Genomic DNA, 18,947 nt, shown 5'->3' on the forward strand with positions numbered 1-18,947 from the left:
TCCAAGCATATTTAAGTCTAAATTACCTATCTATTTATGAATTGGCTGATTTTCTAAAAACAAAATATTTCTCACTCTAAGCTGGCGTTCTCCTGATAGGTTGCGTATTTCTAGCCCACTTCTTTTTATGGGTTTTTGAATCATCAGGGAACATAAAAGTTAATTCCTTACTCAAAAGCATTTAGACTGAGGCACAGACATAAATAACAAATACATAAAAAAAGATGAATTTTAATTTTTTGGTACGTATATAATCATTGGAAAAATATATCTCCTTTAGGGAAAATGATTTTTAAATACATAGGAAATTGAGTGTTTCAAGAATTACCTTTACGAACACTTTCATTTAGTGCTGAAAAAGCAGAGCTTAGAATAGTTAGCCAATTGTCCCAATGTCTGTTCATTAATTATAAACATCAGAATACCACCTTGTGTTTATATAGCACCTGTTTCTTAGTAGGTGAGAAAACAATATGGGTTTGTTTTGATTGTGGCTTTTAATCAATACTTGTTACATAATGGTGTAGTTGGAAAGATGCTAGTCTCATCCATATTTTATGAATTTGAGGATAGGTTGAGAAACATGGATGACTTATACTGGCTTAGAAATACCAAATTTTCTCTAACATTGGTTGGTAGAGCTGTTGTGTTTATTTTTACACCATCAGGTTTTCAGGGGATTTTTCTTTCTTATCAGTAATCTTTTCTTTGTCTTTCTTTCTTTCTTTTTTTTAATTAACCCCTCACAAGATAGAGAAGAAAAACCATCTCAATATTTTCATTGGATTTTTTCTACACAAATAACATCCCTAAGTATCATTTGTTACAAAGAAACTTCTATAATTAACTATTTGTGCTGTTGAGACTCTTTGTAGTAATTTCTGCCTTAACAGCCCCCACGCATTTGAAAATTGTTTTGTCATGGAGGAATCCTGCTAAACCACCTTTCTCAGTGTTTTCACACTCACTCCATGGAAAAAGCCAGTGTATTTCTTGGAATTTTGAGAGTAAAGATGATGCCTTCAAACTACCACTTCATTGGACAGATCTGTTACAGATTCCGGTTTTATTATTTATTTATTTATTTATTTATTTTTATTGAATTAGCTTTGCAAGGAGCCTGTTAAAACATATTGGGTGTTTCCAAGTCCCATTTGACAAACAGCAAGCCCTCCCCTTTCCAAATAAATTTTTCAGTCAGCAACTTTTTTAAAACAGCCTTTATTTTATTAGCATCATTATATCAATTAAACTTTAATATTTGGTTACACATGATCCTTATAAGTAGTAGATATAAAAAATAAAGTGAAAATGATTAGCAAAAAAACAGGTTTATTTTCATGGTTTGCTTATTTTAATAGTTATATTTAACTTTCTGTCAGAGTTTACTATGCAAGCATTTTATTCAGTTAAATTTACAGGGATTTATGCTGATATTGAATGCCACAACTTTATGAAAGTTTTAGTAAAATCATAAGTTTATCCAATTTAGATTATTAAATTACATTTTGATTAAAAACTTCCATTTAGCCTAATTTTGCACTATATTTTAGAATTTATAAAATAAAAGAATGAACAACTTTAATGCAGTTTATTATTAGGAGTTTGAAAGCCATTAGCTAACAGCTTTTGCCTTTTATTTTTACAGTGAGCTACTGTGTACATAATGTAATTTAATATGATAACGTATTTCCTCTTCTAGTTTATGTCTATTTTCAATTTTTCAAAAGTCTTGGAAAATAAGTTATTAAATTTTGCTTTGTAATAATGAAACAAATCTCTTTGAAAAGTATGATCAAATTTTTTTAGCTTTAACAAACTCCATAAGAATTGCCTACTTATTTGCCTGGTGAGAAAAGAACATGGCACGCAGTGAGTTATCATTCAGTGATATATGTCAAGCAGTAGCTAGCACATGTACATTCAATTGCACAGTTTGTGCTAACAGCCATTGTTGGACCAGGCATTTCTCCAAAGCTCATGAGTTAGGGAATGGTAATTATAGTAAGCTGTATATTATAAATAATGCATGGATGTTCCTCATGAGCTATGTGGGATTTCGGCCCATTTGCCAGAACATAGCTGCATAATGATTTGTTTGGAGTTTGTTGCAGATGATTGATAGTGCAGAGTGTTGGCAATGATGTAAATTACTGTTGGGCTGCCTTGAAAATTTCAGTACAAGTGGTGATTTCTTCTCTTTTTCTGTGTGCTTGTCTAGTCTCGGCAGACACCAGAGGGTGAGTTCCTCCCCCTTGATCAACTTGAACTGGATGTAGGTTTTAGTACAGGGGCAGATCAACTTTTTCTTGTTTCCCCCCTCACGATTTGCCACGTGATCGATGCCAAAAGCCCCTTTTATGACCTATCTCAGCGAAGCATGCAAAGTGAACAGTTCGAGATTGTCGTCATCCTAGAAGGCATTGTGGAAACAACTGGTGAGTAAAAACAGATATGCCATCAAGTTTTTATTTTATTCAGTAATGACATTATATTATATGCACAATACTTGGTCATGAATTGGGTTTTATTTCACATTTCACAGTAATGAAAGTAATGACTTGCCTCTAATTTCTTCATGATATTAAATTAATACTACTTTTAATATGAATATTTACTGAGGTGATGATTGCAAATGTAATATTAACTCAGGAATACTCACTGCGAAAAAAAAAAGAAATCAACTGAAATAACTTCATATGCTTATGTTTTTATTACATTCTTGGATTGTTGAAGATCATTATTTTTTTTTAAAGATTTAAGGTTAAAACAGATTCAGCGTAATTAGTGAGCAGCTTGAACTTAGCATGCACATTCTTGCCTTGGGGATGGTGATTCAGGGTGTCAGTGATGGGCTCTGATATGCTACTGTGTGCAACCTCAGTGGAAAATTTCCCCATGTGCGTGTGCATGTGTGTGTGTGTGTGTGTGTGTGCGCTAAAGCAGCATTTTAATTTCAAAGTGGGTCAGTAGATTTCCCCAGCTGAACCTTGACCAAAATATCTTTAAAGGATTTTTTTTCTTGCTTTGGTATAAGCTACATGCTGCAAGTCATTCTCTAAGAATCAATGTAACATTGGTATGCTCCAAATATAATCTGCTACTCTCAGTAAAGTTGTCAAAAGAAAGAAACAATAAATCAGAGTATTTATTGGGACCTAAGCATTGCCCAGTTGGTTTGTAACTTGATAAGTGTCTGAGATGAATAATATAATATCAACATAATTGTATGTATAAATGTGTCTGTGTGTGTGTGTGTTTCTGTGTCAACTGAGTTTTACCCTTCTTACTAGCAATGAAAAATCAGGCTTATTTTAGCTCTCAATTTTTTAACCAATATTATTTTAATCTTAAAATATTAATTATTATATATAATCTATAGTGCTATTGAAAGTAACACTGGCTATAACATGAAAAACGTTCAAGCTTCATATCAAGATGGAGACTTTTCTTAATCAAATATCTCTCATCTTAATCAAATATCTCTCATCCAAAGAGCAGGGGAAAGAAGCTATTGTAATTTTTTCATGTGTGTGACATAACACTTATTTGAAATTCAAACAAGTTAATATCTATAAGCTTCTTTTCTTTCTCTTTAGAGTAAAAAGCATAAAATAACGACCTTAAAACTGATTATTATATTCCAGCATTTTATTATAGTAATTACTTCAGTCTAAAAAGAATTTTTAAGACAAGTAAGTAAACATTTAACTCATCAATTTATATCTGAAATTTGATTTCTATAGACTCTTTTAAGGTTTATGTCCCATATTTAGTTTTGTAACTTAAAATTTAAAACCATAGTGCATTTCTAAAATTCCATATTAAAAAGACTACAATCAATTTACAAAGACTTTTTAGGTAAAAAAAAAATTACATTTAAATTTTAATTTTTAGTTACCTTATTTATTGAAGTAATAATATATTGTTAGAACTTAAACAACAGATTTACAATTTTTATTGGTTTATTTCTTATAGAATATGATACTGTTTTTGACACACTTGCATCTGACTTACCAATTTTTATTATTCTAGTCACTGACGTGAAGTTTCTGTTTCACTTGACAGCCTTAGAAGTCTTTCATTTAGTTCCATCCATCAATCTATCTATTCATTCATTTTCCTCTTGTCTGTCTAGTTTGTGTTTATTTCTTAAGAATGAAAATATTTCCCTACAAAATCACAGTGCAATTTTAAAAAGTCAGAGAATTTAACAATGATACACTTACTACCATTAAGCTCTCGGTTTATGTTTAGGTAAAACTAGTTGTCTTAGTAATTTCTATCAGAGCTACCCCCCCCACTCCAGCTCAGTATACATTTAAGGATTATGACCATCATTTACTTGGTTGTCTTCTTAGTCTTAAGATGAAATACAGTAGTTCTTCAAACTTCTTTTGTGTTCTTGACCTTGGCATTTACCTGTAATTGTAGAATAATACAGGCCAAATATTTGTAGAATGTTTCTCAAATTGGATTTGTCTGAAGTTTTTTCTTATTAATTCCTTTGATGTTTTGTTTCTACATGGGCATCTTCAGGAAATATTGAAGCATTTTTTTAAAGTTTACATATGTATTCCTGATGTAACTTATAGATCTTCATATTTTCAAGGATCATGGCTACTATATATTGTCTTACATAAGGTTATTATAAGTTTTGTAATGTTAAATTATTTTTAAGGGCTGTAGGTTTTATTTTAACATTTCTTTTCATCTTCATTTTAAAACAGCAACCGTAAAACAATGAGCTAGCAGGGAAAACTTTTCATAGAAAATATGAAATCTTGGAGACCGAATTCCTTATTTAGTTATTGCCTTTTATGAAGAAGAGATTAAAATCTGCTTCTTAACCTCTTAATTTATCCTGTTTTCTAGATCAAATATATTCTAGATCAAATATAGCAAGACAAACAGAAAAACATTGCTCACAAGTTTTAGAAATTATTTCGTAGAAAATTTATCTGATATTGCTTTAATTAAAACTCATACTATTCAAACTGTATAAAAACTGTCTGTATTTTCAGACTTCTCTGAACCTAGTAAAAATAGCATAAACATTTTAATGTCCATTTGATTATTTATTATCTTACTGAAATTTATGTAGATTCATTTTTAAGGATGTTTTCTATCCTTTCATTCTCAATACATTTTACTTTCTCATAATATCTATTGCTTACCATAAGACAGATAAGATCTTCTGGGATTTTTTTTTTCAGTAAGAGGGGAGGCAGAGACAGACTCCCACACGTGCCCTGACCAGGATCCTCCTGGCAAGCCTACTAAGAGGTGATTCTCTGCCTATCTGGGGCCTTGCTCGGTTGCTGAGCAACCGAGCTCCTCTTAATGTCTAAGGTGGAGACTATGGATCCATCCTCAGCACCCAGGCCAACTCTCTCCAATTGAGCCATGGCTGCTGCAGAAGGAGAAAGAGAGAGAGAGAGAGAGAGAGAGAGAGAGAGAGAGAGGGAGGGAGAGAGAGAAGAAAGAGGGGGAGGGGTGGAGAAGCAGATGTGCACTTCTCTTTTGTGCGCTGACTGGGAATCGAACCTGGGACATCCATTCACCAGGCTGATGCACTACCACTGAACCAACCGACCAGGGCCTTCTGGGCTATTTTAAGACAACAATAATACCATTTTTACCCCTTTTGTTTTTTGTAACACAGCCTTGTGAATAAACTTTTATTCAGTATAACTTTCCATCATATTTAACATTAAATATAAAGACTTTTTAATTATTTGTTCATTCATTAGACAAGAACTTGGTTGTTCATCATGTGTACTTGGAAGTATTTGAGATGCTGGCAATATTGTGGTGATCAAGTCAAGCAGAATCCTTTTCTCATGGAAGTTATTGTCTACTTGGAGAAGGCAGACCACAAAACAACAAAAATAAGCAAGTTATTATCAGATAAAAGTATTAAGAATTAAAGACAAAGCAAGACATGGTTGTGGGAAAAAGAGTACATCCCAGCCTACATCAGGTTGATCATTAGACAATCTCTGAGGTGGCATCTAAGCAGAGACCTGTCAAGAAGGAACTCCTGGACCTCTGGAGGGAGAGAGCATGGCAGGTGTGGTGAAAGCTGGTAAAAGGGCCCGAGTTGGGAATCCGCTTATTGATTTCAGTTTAAGGAAGTGAAAGAAGGCAGAGGTAGCTGGAGCAGAGGAACAATGCACAGAGCAAAGTGAGAGGTCAGGGGGTGGAAGGACCATCTCTGCACCACCCATGACTGCATTGCACCAAAAGGAAGTGTTAAGATTTGATTAGAATGCAAAGCTTGTGTTTATATGAAACTAATAATTTAGTAATCTTAAAATGTATATAACAAAAATAGAAATACAATTTTTTTGTGTGGAGTTTATTTAAAACTAGTGACTCTGTAAACAGCTGTCAAAGGAAAGGGAGTAGAAGGGACGGGATCAAATTATATATATACACAGAACCCAGAGACACAGACAACAGGGTAGCAATAGCCAGAGCGAATGGGGGGGATGGATGTATAGAAAGGGGGGGGGGTAAAAGAGGTGAAACAGGTGGAAAAAGACTTTGCATGGGGCTAGGGGGGCACGACATGGTGTGTAGAGGTATTATATTGAGTAGGACACTTGAAACTGTGTCAACACAATAAATTAAAAATAAAAATTCTAAATAAAATAAATGAGTGACCCTAAAGTGTTGGAAATGAATAAAACTTTATAAAGTGCTGCCTTGTTTTGTATGGATGGTAATACCTACCTCATTCACACTTCCTCCTAACATACACACACACACACACACACACACACACAATTGCTCACTTCACAGCAGTCCTCTGACAAGAATCTTATGATCTCATTTAGTTTTTGCTTCTTCCCATTCCTGTAGTCTCAGCACGACTGGTTAGGGTGGGGAAAGGGGGCTGAGAAACAGAAGCTTTCTAATTTCCTTGAAAATTTCAGTTGTCAGCTCAGAACTTACAATAATTACTTTCCCTCCGTCCTTGGAAATACCCCTCAGTGATCAAACTCATCAATTGTTGCCCTCCTTGCTTCAAAAGAGTTGGGTTTTCGCTCCCAACAAGGAATGCCAAGATTTGCCTCTTCATTAATAACCTTTAGCTCTTTGCTCATCCAGCAAATTCCTAAATACAGGGTGCCTCTAACTCTTGCTCTCTGCTTCTTCTCCCAGTAGAGAGAGCACTGCTAGAGGCAAACAGCGTTGCAGATTTGGCTCATTAGAACTGGATGCTTTCAAACTTCAATCTGCTCTCTGCTGCTATTTGGCAGTCTTTTTAATTGTCTTTTCTGTACTCCCAAGCTCCTTCCCCATGGGAGTTATTTCAGTCCTTCTCTCTCTCCATGCCCACAGTCTCAGCTGTCCTATCCCTTCCTTGGCATATCATCTCTCTACCTATTCTAGCAAAAAGAATGTAGCACTTCATTTTTTTAAATACATTTTTTTTAAAAACTCTCAATCCTTTTTCCATAGTTCTCGTTTTCCTTCCTGGTGGTGGTGGAGACAAGTATCTTTATTCTTCTCCAAATCCATCTCTTTTATAGCTAATTATGTTGTGACTCCAGTTCCAGTGTTTACTGTAACTGAACTTAAAACCCCATTGACTCCACTTGCTTTCAAACATTTCCAGGTCTTTGTGCATGAAAACAGTTAAAAATCTCATTATTTGTCACTTTATACTCAGGGTTGTTTCTGGGATCCAGACACCACACTGTCCTTCCCTCTTTGTATTTTCTAACTGGTTCTTACGCTGCCTTTTTGCCCTCCCTGCTCTTCCTGTCTCGAGCATTGCCTGCATCTCTGCCCTTGCTTCTTTTCCTCAGAATCTAGATGCTTGCTCCCCCCCCCCCTTTTTTAGAGGAATTTGCAAATTACTCACAAGTCTACTGTTCCTTTTATCTCCATCTATGGAACCTCCCACTATCTATAATCTTATAGTTGTTACTCATTTTCAGGGCATTTTAATCCAAAGTCAGTTTGTCCAAACACCACGCCACCATCTAACTTTCAAATTACATCCCCATTTGGAATGTTTGTCTCTATTAAAGATTGCAGTTTTATCCCCAGACTTCTCCTCCCGCCATTTTCTTTTTTATATTCAATTAATTTATACATTCTGCAAATACTTATTGAACACCAATTACAGTATACACATTATTCTAGACCATAGTGGACATGCTAGTTAATAGAATAAAATTCCTGTCCTTGTGAGTACATATATCTCTTCTTTAATTAAAAATAATTAAATTTATTGGGATAACATTGGATAATAACATTATCGAATTTTGGGTGTATAAGGTTTTAATTTCACACTTGTACCCTCCAGTGTGTGCTCCCCACTTGCCGGCTAGTTTCCTTCAGTTACCGTATATTTGGCCACCTTCTACCCACTTCGCCCTTCCTCTACCTTCTTTCCCCTCTGGGCACATATATTCCTTATGTATAAACAGACAACAAAGTGAAGAAGTGCTTCATCTAGACGATGAGAAAGTGAATAACTGCTGTGAAAAAAAGGCAAGTCAAGAGGGATTGGGAATGTAGGGAGAGCAGGGGAGGCTACAGTGAGAAGGTGATATCTGAACCCAAGCACAACAAGGAAAATGCCTAAGAGAAGGACATTCCAGGTAGAGAGGTATCAATAAACCCTCAAAGGAGCAGGGTACCTGCCTGTTCCTCTCTTAGTTTGTAATGACTTAATTCACCCTTTCCTCTTTAAGCCCACTTAATGTATTTGTGAACCACAGCAGCTGTCTTAGGAATGGATTTTGTCTTTGGGATGTCTGTTTATATGCAGACTGCGTACCTGTTCGGTCAATTTGCTTACATCACTACTTTCATGATGTTCCTGTCCTCAGAAAGCTATAATCACTGCAATATCAAAATGCTTGTATTTCTTCCTGAGAAAATTAGGCTGCTCTTCCTCATGTAATGTCCATACACTGATGCTCATGCTTAACTCCCATATCTTCAAAAATACCGTTTCCATCGCCAAGGATAGCATTCCCTGTCTTCTCTCACATGGCACAATAGCTGCCATATTTTTTTAGTCTTCCCTGAGCACTTTAGTCCATGTTTTTCTTTAAAAACATTTATAAAACTGTTTTTACTCTGAAAGGGCTAACAAATACATGCTCAAAATTGGAAAAGATAAATATATGAAAACTGAAACTATCTCTTAGTCTGGGATCTTTACTCACTTCTTTTTTTAATAAAGTATAGTCTTATATTTCATAGTTTTAATTTATGTACTACCTTTACAACTTTACTATTCTATATATATTTTTAGAGCTGGAATTCCTGGGTAAAGTACAAATGACTGTTGCTTTTTAATATATATTTTAGAGTTGATATTTAAAACATTGAGTCGATTTACAATTATATATGAAGGTGCCCATTTTTTCATACCTTTGCTAACAATGAATATTATAATTATTTTTACTTTGGCCATTTTGATATTGTATTTTTAAAATTATTAGTGAGATTGAAATTATTATATCTTGTCTATAGGTTATATTTAATAAAGTCTCATTTAATTTGTTTATTTTGCTTACTGTTCTTTTTATGAATAAATTGCTGGTATTAGCACACTATTATGGTATATCATGTCCCTAGTAGAGATATTTGTATACTCTTATCAAAATATTTTGTTTATGTAGATATACATAATAATTTTATCATGCTTAGGTTGTAGGTGCTTTATGATAGCTTCAGATATATTTGATATTTCCAAGATGGATTGAGAACTTTGTTTTAAGGCTGTTTATTTTGTATGCCAGAGGTCTCAGAAAGTGGTAGATTCCAATAAATGCTTATGATCTGTTTGCTGCTATTTTGAATTGATTTTAATAGAGTTGTCCTCTATTTTATAAACTTGCTTCCACAGTCACCAATTGTTTCTTATAGAATATAAATCAATACAGCTTGTTGATTATTTGCATTATATTAGGTGTAAGATGGTAGAGAGATGATTAAGGAAGAAATCTACAGTCCAGAGAGAAAAAAGTTGAGCTAAAATGAGTATTAGCTATATGTACTCAAAAAAGACATATGTCAGGCTACCATAGGGGCCTAAAGTAGTGGTACCTGATGAATTTGTTCTTAAGGAGGTTGAGAAGGCCCTCCTAAAGGATGTAGCAGGAGCTCAGACAGGGAGGTGGAGCAGAAACCCAGCAGGCTAACGGGACCCGGGCATTCTGGCCAGCAAGACAGCACATGAGAATTCATTTTGTTAAAGGAGTCACATAATTTGGTATTGTCAGAGCATAGGGGAGGTGGAGGGGGACTGGCTGGAGATGAGCCTGACCCTGAGTCATAATTTGTACCTAATTCTTCAAGCAATAAAGCCCTTGGAAGATATTAAGGAGGAGAATGCCATGATTATATTTGCATGATAGAAAGCTACCTCTGGCTGCAGGTGGAGGATGGATTGAGTGGGGCTGAGACCGGAGACAGACCAGTTATTAGACTGTTACAATAGGCCAGACCAGAGGTAATTGAGTCCTGCATGAAACTATCTGGCTCAGGCAACTATGTGATTCTTGAAAATAATGAAAAAGTCCTTTTGTTTGAAGCTGTTACTTATGATTAAACAGCAATAGAAAAAAGGGCCCTGGGATTCTTCCCACTGAAGTTTCACAGGTTATTTAAAAGAAGCCAGATCAAAGTATCAAAAGATAATTGAGAAAAATAAATAAAACAGCGTGAACAAGCTATTGACTCTTCTTACTAGTGGAAAATAGTTTGTAATTTTCTAATGAATAAAGCACGGAGTTGTTGCTCAACTTGTGAATCATTGAGATGTGCCTATAATTTTCCTCCATGAATGATTCTACAATATTTGCTTTATTCACTGTAATTACTCTTTACTCTTTAGTGATTGGTCAGGAGGTAGTGACCAACAAACCCCCTGTATTACTGTAAGTGAGGTAGCACTCTCCTGACCATTGGAAATCTTATTCATCCTTCCTTACTGCAGTTCCGGGTCATTAGCCTGTGAACTCCTCATAACTGGAGCCAGGGCCTAAATCAGGGGCATCTTGTTTATCTCTGTTTTCCTTGTTTTTGCCCAGATCGATGTTACCTTTTAAAATAATTGCTGCTGCGCTGTCCGGGTAACTCGGTTAGAGCTTTGTCCTGATATGTAAAGGTGGTGGGTTTGATTTCCGGTCAGGGCACATAGAAGAATGAGCCAATGAATGCTTAAATAGGTGGACCAATAAATAAGTATATTTCTCAGTAAATAAATGAAAAGTTAGAAAAAAATAATTACTGCTGTTTTAGAAGACTTTCTACCTTTTCAGATAAAAGTCTATGACACGAGGATATGCATATATCAGAAATCTCGAGGTACTCTCCTCCCAGTAACTTTTATTATTATATATATTATATTTGTCAAATATTTATTGCTTCTTAATTGTGATAATTTTCTCTTTTAGAGATACCTTTTCAATAACTTTTTGAGTCAAAATAAAACTAAAATCTTTTGGTGGGGGAAGAAGAGCATTGATCTTTATTTTTAATTTTAGGCAACATTTTAGAAGCAATTCCTAAATAAAATCCTATACTATCATTTTCTTTTGGTAGGTTATTGTAGAAATTTTCAACGGATTTCAAAAATCAATGCCTAAATTTTGAAGCATATCATAGGGTGGCTAACCATCTTGGTTTCCCTGTGACTGAAAGGTTTTCTGGGCATGGGGCTAAAATCAAGAGTCCTGGGCAAAGTGGGTTTGGTCACCCAATTTAGCAGTCCATGACTGTCAGATAAACCTTCCCACGTGCCTCTTTCAGTTCCATAGAGAAGATTGTATTATGAATAGTACAATAGGTCTTTTCAAACTCCTAATCAATGTTACTCCACCAATTTCTTTCGTTTGTCAACATTGTCTTAAAAAATACGTAAAAAGAGTATTTCCACTTAACATTATTTCTCTATTATTTTCATTGCTATCTTTTGTAGGATATTTGATTAATACAATCCTTGGTATCTTAGGATGGAAGTGTCTCATTTTATTTCTTTGTGTGTGAAAGGTGGGTAAATTACTAGAAGTGAGATGGGTTGGAGAACACTGACACTGTATTTGTCACAATCTTGCCTACAGCTTTATGAATAAAAGATGTTGGCAAACCTATGAATAATATAGTTAATTGTTAAATGCATGCATACGGGAATTGTACTTGGGGTAAGAAGTTTTGGGTATGATGTGGCATATAGTTCAATGGCAAGGAACTTCACCATTTAGACATTGACTAACTCATTTTCAGTGATTTTATAGGTGAGATCCTGGGATTACCTGCACTAAGACTCCAGGGGATGCTTATTAAAATTCTGACTTCTGGGTCCTTGCCTAGACTTACATTGTTAAAATATCTGGCATTTGTCACTCAGGAAGTTTGCATTTTTTTTTTTTTTTTGTATTTTTCTGAAGCTAGAAACCTGGAGAGACAGTCAGACAGACTCCCGCATGCGCCTGACCGGGATCCACCCGGCACGCCCACCAGGGGGCGACGCTCTGCCCACCAGGGGGCGATGCTCTGCCCCTCCGGGGCGTCGCTCTGCCGCGACTAGGGCCACTCTAGCACCTGGGGCAGAGGCCAAGGAGCCATCCCCAGCGCCCGGGCCATCTTTGCTCCAATGGAGCCATGGCTGCGGGAGGGGAAGAGAGAGACAGAGAGGAAGGAGAGGGGGAGGGGTGGAGAAGCAGATTGGCGCTTCTCTTGTGTGCCCTGGCCAGGAATCGAACCCAGGACTTCCACATGCCAGGCCGACGCTCTACCACTGAACCAACCGGCCAGGGCCTAGGAAGTTTGTACTTTTAAAAACCACTGAGGTGATTTTTATTAAGAACATTAAAGTTAGAGAACTCCTCATTTCAACAACTAGGAAAGCCACTAATATTTATTGAATTAATTGTTCAACTGCAACATTTGGCTTGGTCTACCATACTAACATGTGATAAAAATGAAAGACAACATAGTTCTTTAGATTTCTGAAATCTTCAAAGATGAAGCTTTATTTCAATTTAGACTATGCTGATTAAGGGAACCAAATACAAATTAATGTGGGTAGTAAAAAGTGAAAATCAGTAATATTAATTAAACTGCTTTGCTATTCATCATCATAACCAAGAACAAGATGTGGCAGCTATTGTGGAACATTGTGTGACAATGTAATATAAGTGCCAAATAAGGATGTTAGTACCATTCTTTGGTGGAGAGAATTCTGATCATTAAAATTGCTACACACACATTAGACCAGAACACTGTGTGTGGTTTTGTACTGTGTGTGGAATATCATTGTACTTCCTGAAAACTTTGAAAGGACAACTTTCATTATTTTATGCTAAGACTAACACTGGCTATTAGTCAATGCAGCTGAACTGTTTGAGGGTCCTTTTTTTTTCTGGGTTAAATTTTGCAGCTATTGCAGAGATTAAATAGAAATATGCTTTTTAATAGGAAATAATAATGAGTAAGATTTGAGATCCAGAGAGAGTGAGTTTATCGTGACAAATAAAGATTCTAGTCCTGATTTAACAGTGCTTGGCTTTGATGAATTATTCCTTGGCTGTTTCTAGGCCTTAGGCTCTGTCTGAAGAAGAGCTAGGGTCATTAATTAACCCATTCCATTTATAGAGGAGTGCTCAGAACTGACGTCCAAGTGAGCAATCATTGCCGTTGTTATTGTTGTTGCTTTGGAAAATAGATGTTCAATGAGATAAATATAAAGTTATTTTATAAACTGTAGGATTTTAATATTTATTAATGATAATAATGGGGTGCTAGAACATTGAGAAGATTTTTGTCTTGGGGCCTAGGAGGGGGGAGAACAATCAATTTCTTGTTGTTCAAGGGTAACTTAACCTTAGGGGATCACCTTGTGCTAATTATAAAAAGGGTGCATTTGCTAAACTTTTTTGTGCCAAAAATATCCTCTTAAGCTTGAAGGTAGCTCTAGTTATGATCCATTCTTGCTGCCAACTTCCGACAAGAGCAATCTAGACCAAGGCAGAGGATGATTAAAACTTAAAGACTTTGGAGGAAGGGTTTCTTAGTCTCCCTTAAATGACTGTCAAGCAATTTTTTCCATGTCACTAGTTTTTAATATAATTTAAGCTTTTTATTTTTTTTGGTATACATTTTATTTTTTAGACTTTTCTTTTTGTTACCTAAGATAGAAAATGTTCTGTTTTTAGTTTTTAGAGACATCTTTGTCCCAGGTAGTACCAAGTGTGTGCTTTACCTCAACATTTAGATACAGGTCTATCTGGTCCCTGGGAGGGAAAACTTTCTTCCAAATACACATAATCTGAGGAGGTGAGTTGGGGAAGGGAATAGTGCATGTTGCCTTGATGACCAGGGAAAACTTGGACCTTATGAACTGAATGTAGACTTGCTTGGGTGTGAGTTGTCAGCACTTTCTTGAGTATGTTTTCTGTGCTAAGGGTTTACTTTCTGACTCATGCTCCTGATTCAGCAGTTTCCCAGAAATGGCTCCAATTCTTCCATCTTTGGCAGCACTGCTTAGAGAAAGTAGAGAGAAAATGATGCGGCCTCTTTATATGTGTGTATTTATTCAGATTAGCATTATCAGTTCCAAAAATGTTTAACATGTGATATTTTTTTCTTTCTGGTTTTGCTTTGCTCTACAGTTTCTCTCCCTGGTCTTTTTTGCAAAAGTACTTCATTACTGTCCATTTTAACTTGTATATATTAGATGCAAAATGCAACGGTTTATTAAACTTATATGGCTATTTTCTTCATTTAGTTAAGATTTTACTATTTTATAACCTGTAAATTTTAGAGTGGCCATACCTCATGATCATTCTTGATGAAGAAGTTCAGGTGTCTTATGTTTTTAAGGCTAATTTGCTAAAATTGAGGACAGATTTTGATCTTGTACTTTTTATGTCTATCCAATGTTTTTAATTCAGTTATTGAATATTATTTAAATTTAGTCTAGTAAGATGAATTAAACTTCTGTTTAAAATGTATCTGAATTGTTAGTTAAAGGAGGGACCTCACCTTTACAGAGTGCTGTCCTGGGTTTCACTTTCTACCAGACTCGTGGGACAGGCACCAGTTGAAGTATTGTATCCTATTTGAAGTGATCATTTTATTATCGTATGATGTTTCCCCTCACTTGGATATGCTTGGTAATATACTACTTTACTTTTGAAGAAATGTGTTTTTTTATTTTCTTTGTAGTAGAACCAGAAAAAGTGGAGAGGAATAAAAAGGGCATATTTATGATTTTTGAATCTTAGTTGTCACCTAATTCACTAGTCAAATTGGAAGAATAAAATACACTTTAGTGATAATGTAATTAAAAATCTCTACTTTCTGGGAATGGAAAGGATCTTGCACATTTTCTTCAAAACCAGTTGGCAAGGAATATGTTTTTGTGTTTTGAATGTTATGCTGGCATTCTTCTTACTACCAACAACATTTCACTTATTTAAATGTATTTCTTGCTTTAACATAATTTATGATCATGGAGATTACATTTTGTTAAGAAATGTCAATGATCTTTCTTCATGTTACTTGGGTCTAGTTTGAGACCAGGTCACCTAGGTGCTTAGCTGAACAGAAGAGAAGACCACTCAATAGATTAATGCCTTATAAAGAGGCCTGGCCTTGAACATCAAAAAGTCTTTTTCTGAGCAGATACGATAAGAGTGGTGGTTATGGAAATATCCATATTTTCAAGAACTGTGAATTAAGGAACCTCTATATCAGCGGTAATATATATTTTCCGATGGCTTTAGGCGACCCCTGTGTTTTGGTCGTTGGACCCCCGCTGGGGTCGCGACCCACAGGTTGAGAACCGCTGCTCTATATGGAAACTCCTGGGTCAGGCACTGAATATACAACAGTGAATATGAAACTCGATGGTTCCCAGCCAGCAAAATCATAATCCAGTGAGAGAAAAAAACACACAAGCAGTGATGAATGATGTAAATTAAGATGTACACATGAGACAGAGGGATGTGTGAGGTCACAAAGAGGGATGTGAGAGTTAGCTGGGCAAAGAGAGAAGGAAAGAGTATGATTGGAACAGTGAACAAAGTCAGAAGAGCTAAAGGGTAGGGGAAGAGAAACTTGCTATCTTTATGGTGCTGAGTGACAGTCATTGGGTGAGAGGTAGAGCATGAGGTAATGAGGAAAAGAAGGAGTTGCAGCAGATGGTCTTGGAAGAATAGTAAAGATGGGAAAATGTAGCACTCTTTAATCATTTGTGTGTTTGCACTTAATTGTTATGCATAATGGAGCATCGCAGAATTTAAGCACAAAAATGACATGATCACAATTACATTTCAGGATAAAAAAATTTTCTGGCTACCTTGGAGAAAGTATTAAGTGGGTCAACCCTGGAAGTGGGTCGGTCCGTTAGGGTGGTGTGGAATGAATTTAGGTGAGAGGTTTCTAGTGGAAGTTTAAAGAAGCAGTATTCACTTTTGGCTAGTGATGGAGAAAACTTGTTGAATACTTGGATTAAATACAATTCAACATTGCCCTTAATGAAATTTGAAGCCTGAAGATGAAGGAGAAACATTTAAGATGGTATAAGTGCAGGCTTGGGGTGCAAATATGAAGGAAATAGATAGCAGAAGAGTTACTAAATTCAGATTTGGACTGAAGAGTGGAGCATAAAGTGGAGAAAGCTTAAAAGGTACTACTGGAAGGCATTAGACAGCCTTGAGTGCCAGCATTTCAATTATTAGGCAAAAAAAAAGCTATCACAGGTCTTTGAGCAGAAGAGTGCTATAACCTAATTTGCACTTAAGGTCTCTAGACAGTAACATGTCAAATAACAATAGGGTATATAACATTATATTTCTCATTTTATTGTGTTCTGTGTTCATTTTGCCCCTCCTGCGAGAGGAAACACAGGTTAAATGGATATAATTTAAATTCATTTAGCTTTTGAAATGCGCTTTACATCAATGTGATAAGTACATTTATAAATCAGATGATACATGCTTAGTGCCTCAGTAAAAATAAATGGTCCTAAATTATATTTATTTATTTATTTATTTATTTATTTAGTTTTGTATTTTTCTGAAGTTGGAAATGAGGAGGCAGTCAGACAGACTCCCGCATGTGCCTGACCGGGATCCACCCGGCACGCCCACCAGGGGGCAATGCTCTGCCCATCTGGGGTGTTGCTCTGTTGCAACCAGAGCCATTCTAGTGCCTGAGGCAGAGGCCATGGAGCCATCCTCAGCGCCATCTTTGCTCCCATGGAGCCTTGGCTGCAGGAGGGGAAGAGAGAGACAGAGAGGAAGGAGAAGGGGAGGGATGGAGAAGCAGATGGGCACTTCTCCTGTGTGCCCTGGCTGGGAATCAAACCCGGGACTCCTGCACACAAGGCCGACACTCTACCACTGAGCCAACCGGCCAGGGCTGGTGCTAAATTATTTTAAACCAACATTTATTGCTGAAGATAATTTTTAAAGAATATTAAATATTTAGAATATTTGTTTTCAAAACACAATCTTTTAAAGACACGGTGATATGAGAATAAAGTGTCCAATTAAAATTAGAATTTCAAATCCTTTCTTAGAAGAAATCTATGAAGTTTTTTAAAATTATTCAATTATAACCTGAACAGGCATTGGTGCAATGGATATGAACATCGAACTGGGATGTAGAGGACCCAGGTTCAAAACCCCGAGGTCGCCGGGTTGGGCAGGAGCTTATCTGGCTTGAGCGCAGGGTTGCCCGCTTTAGCGTGGGATCATAGATATGACCCCATGGTCGCTGGGGTCACTTGCTCTGCTGTTGCCACTCCTCACCCCCAACCCCCCCCCCTCGTCAAGGCACATATGAGAAAGCAGTCAATGAACAACTAAGGTGTCACAACGAAGAGTTGATGCTTCTCACCTCTCTCCCTTCTTGTCTGTCCCTGTCTATCTCTCTGTCTCGGTCACACACACACACAAAAAAAAGATTTAATTATACGTGTGTACTTTATAGTTTAAAATTAAGTTTTTGAGTCATGTCCCACTTGTCTTTCAGAATTCTTTAAGAAATAAAATTATGACTGAAGAAAAAATAGAATCTCAGCAATTTGATATGCTAAAATTTTATAGTTATGGAGATTATAATGTTAATTACCCTACCCATTTACTTAGACTCTGGGAATATCTGAACTTACAAAATGTTGGTTGCATGTGTGTCTTCTGTAGAGCATGCTTAAGGTTAATGAAGAGCTGCTATTATTATTTTGATTTGTGCTGTTATAAGAATAATTTATTTCAGTAAATGCTGACTAATAAAGAAATTCTGCCCTGTTTTTGGTTAAATATATTTCAAACTGATTTAGAAAAAAAGGTATAGATAAATTAATTTTTCTATAGCTCAAGGATTTTCTTGTGTGTGTTGCCAAGGTCATTCTAAGTTGTTACACATTTCCCGTTCCTGTAGTGGTTCTGCTCTGCAAGTAAAAATGAGAATGGAGCATAACCTGTTGAAAAACGCTTTTGATGACACATTTTATTGTTTGGAATTGTGACAGCAGTTATGTGCCATAGGAGTGGGTTTCTTGCCTATCCTATTAACCAGGGGTCCCCAAACTTTTTACACAGGGGGCCAGTTCACTGTCCCTCAGACCGTTGGAGGGCCGGATTATAAAAAAAACTATGAACAAATTCCTATGCACACTGCACATATCTTATTTTAAAGTAAAAAAACAAAACGGGAACAAATACAATATTTAAAATAAAGAACAAGTAAATTTAAATCAACAAACTGACCAATATTTCATTGGAAACTATGCTCCTCTTACTGACCACCAATGAAAGAGGTACCCTTCCAGAAGTGCGGTGGGGGCCGGATAAATGGCCTCAGGGGGCCGCATGTGGCCCACGGGCCGGCTGTAGTTTGGGGACCCCTGCTATGAACTTTGCCGTGCCCCAGTATCATGTGGTTTCACATTGGAAAATGGC

The 18,947-nt window shown here is 36.2% G+C and overlaps 1 protein-coding gene and 1 non-coding gene across 3 annotated transcripts in view; one reads left to right on the top strand and one right to left on the bottom strand.

Annotated features, from left to right (window-relative positions):
- Window positions 1-18,947, top strand: part of KCNJ3 (potassium inwardly rectifying channel subfamily J member 3) — a 168,983-nt gene that overhangs the window by 10,061 nt on the left and 139,975 nt on the right. The window contains exon 2 of one of the 2 annotated variants that reach the window (XM_066345027.1): window positions 2,222-2,438. The exons of the other annotated variant lie outside the window; for it this stretch is intronic. Within the exon in view, the coding sequence (XP_066201124.1) occupies window positions 2,222-2,438 (217 nt within the window). The remainder of the gene's footprint in view (window positions 1-2,221; window positions 2,439-18,947) is intronic. 2 annotated transcript variants of the gene reach the window in all.
- On the bottom strand, window positions 17,329-17,404 carry TRNAT-UGU (transfer RNA threonine (anticodon UGU)). The gene has a single exon. It is a non-coding gene; the product is annotated as a tRNA-Thr (tRNA).

Source organism: Saccopteryx leptura, chromosome 7 (assembly GCF_036850995.1).
Source record: "Saccopteryx leptura isolate mSacLep1 chromosome 7, mSacLep1_pri_phased_curated, whole genome shotgun sequence".
Classification (NCBI taxonomy): domain Eukaryota; kingdom Metazoa; phylum Chordata; class Mammalia; order Chiroptera; family Emballonuridae; genus Saccopteryx; species Saccopteryx leptura.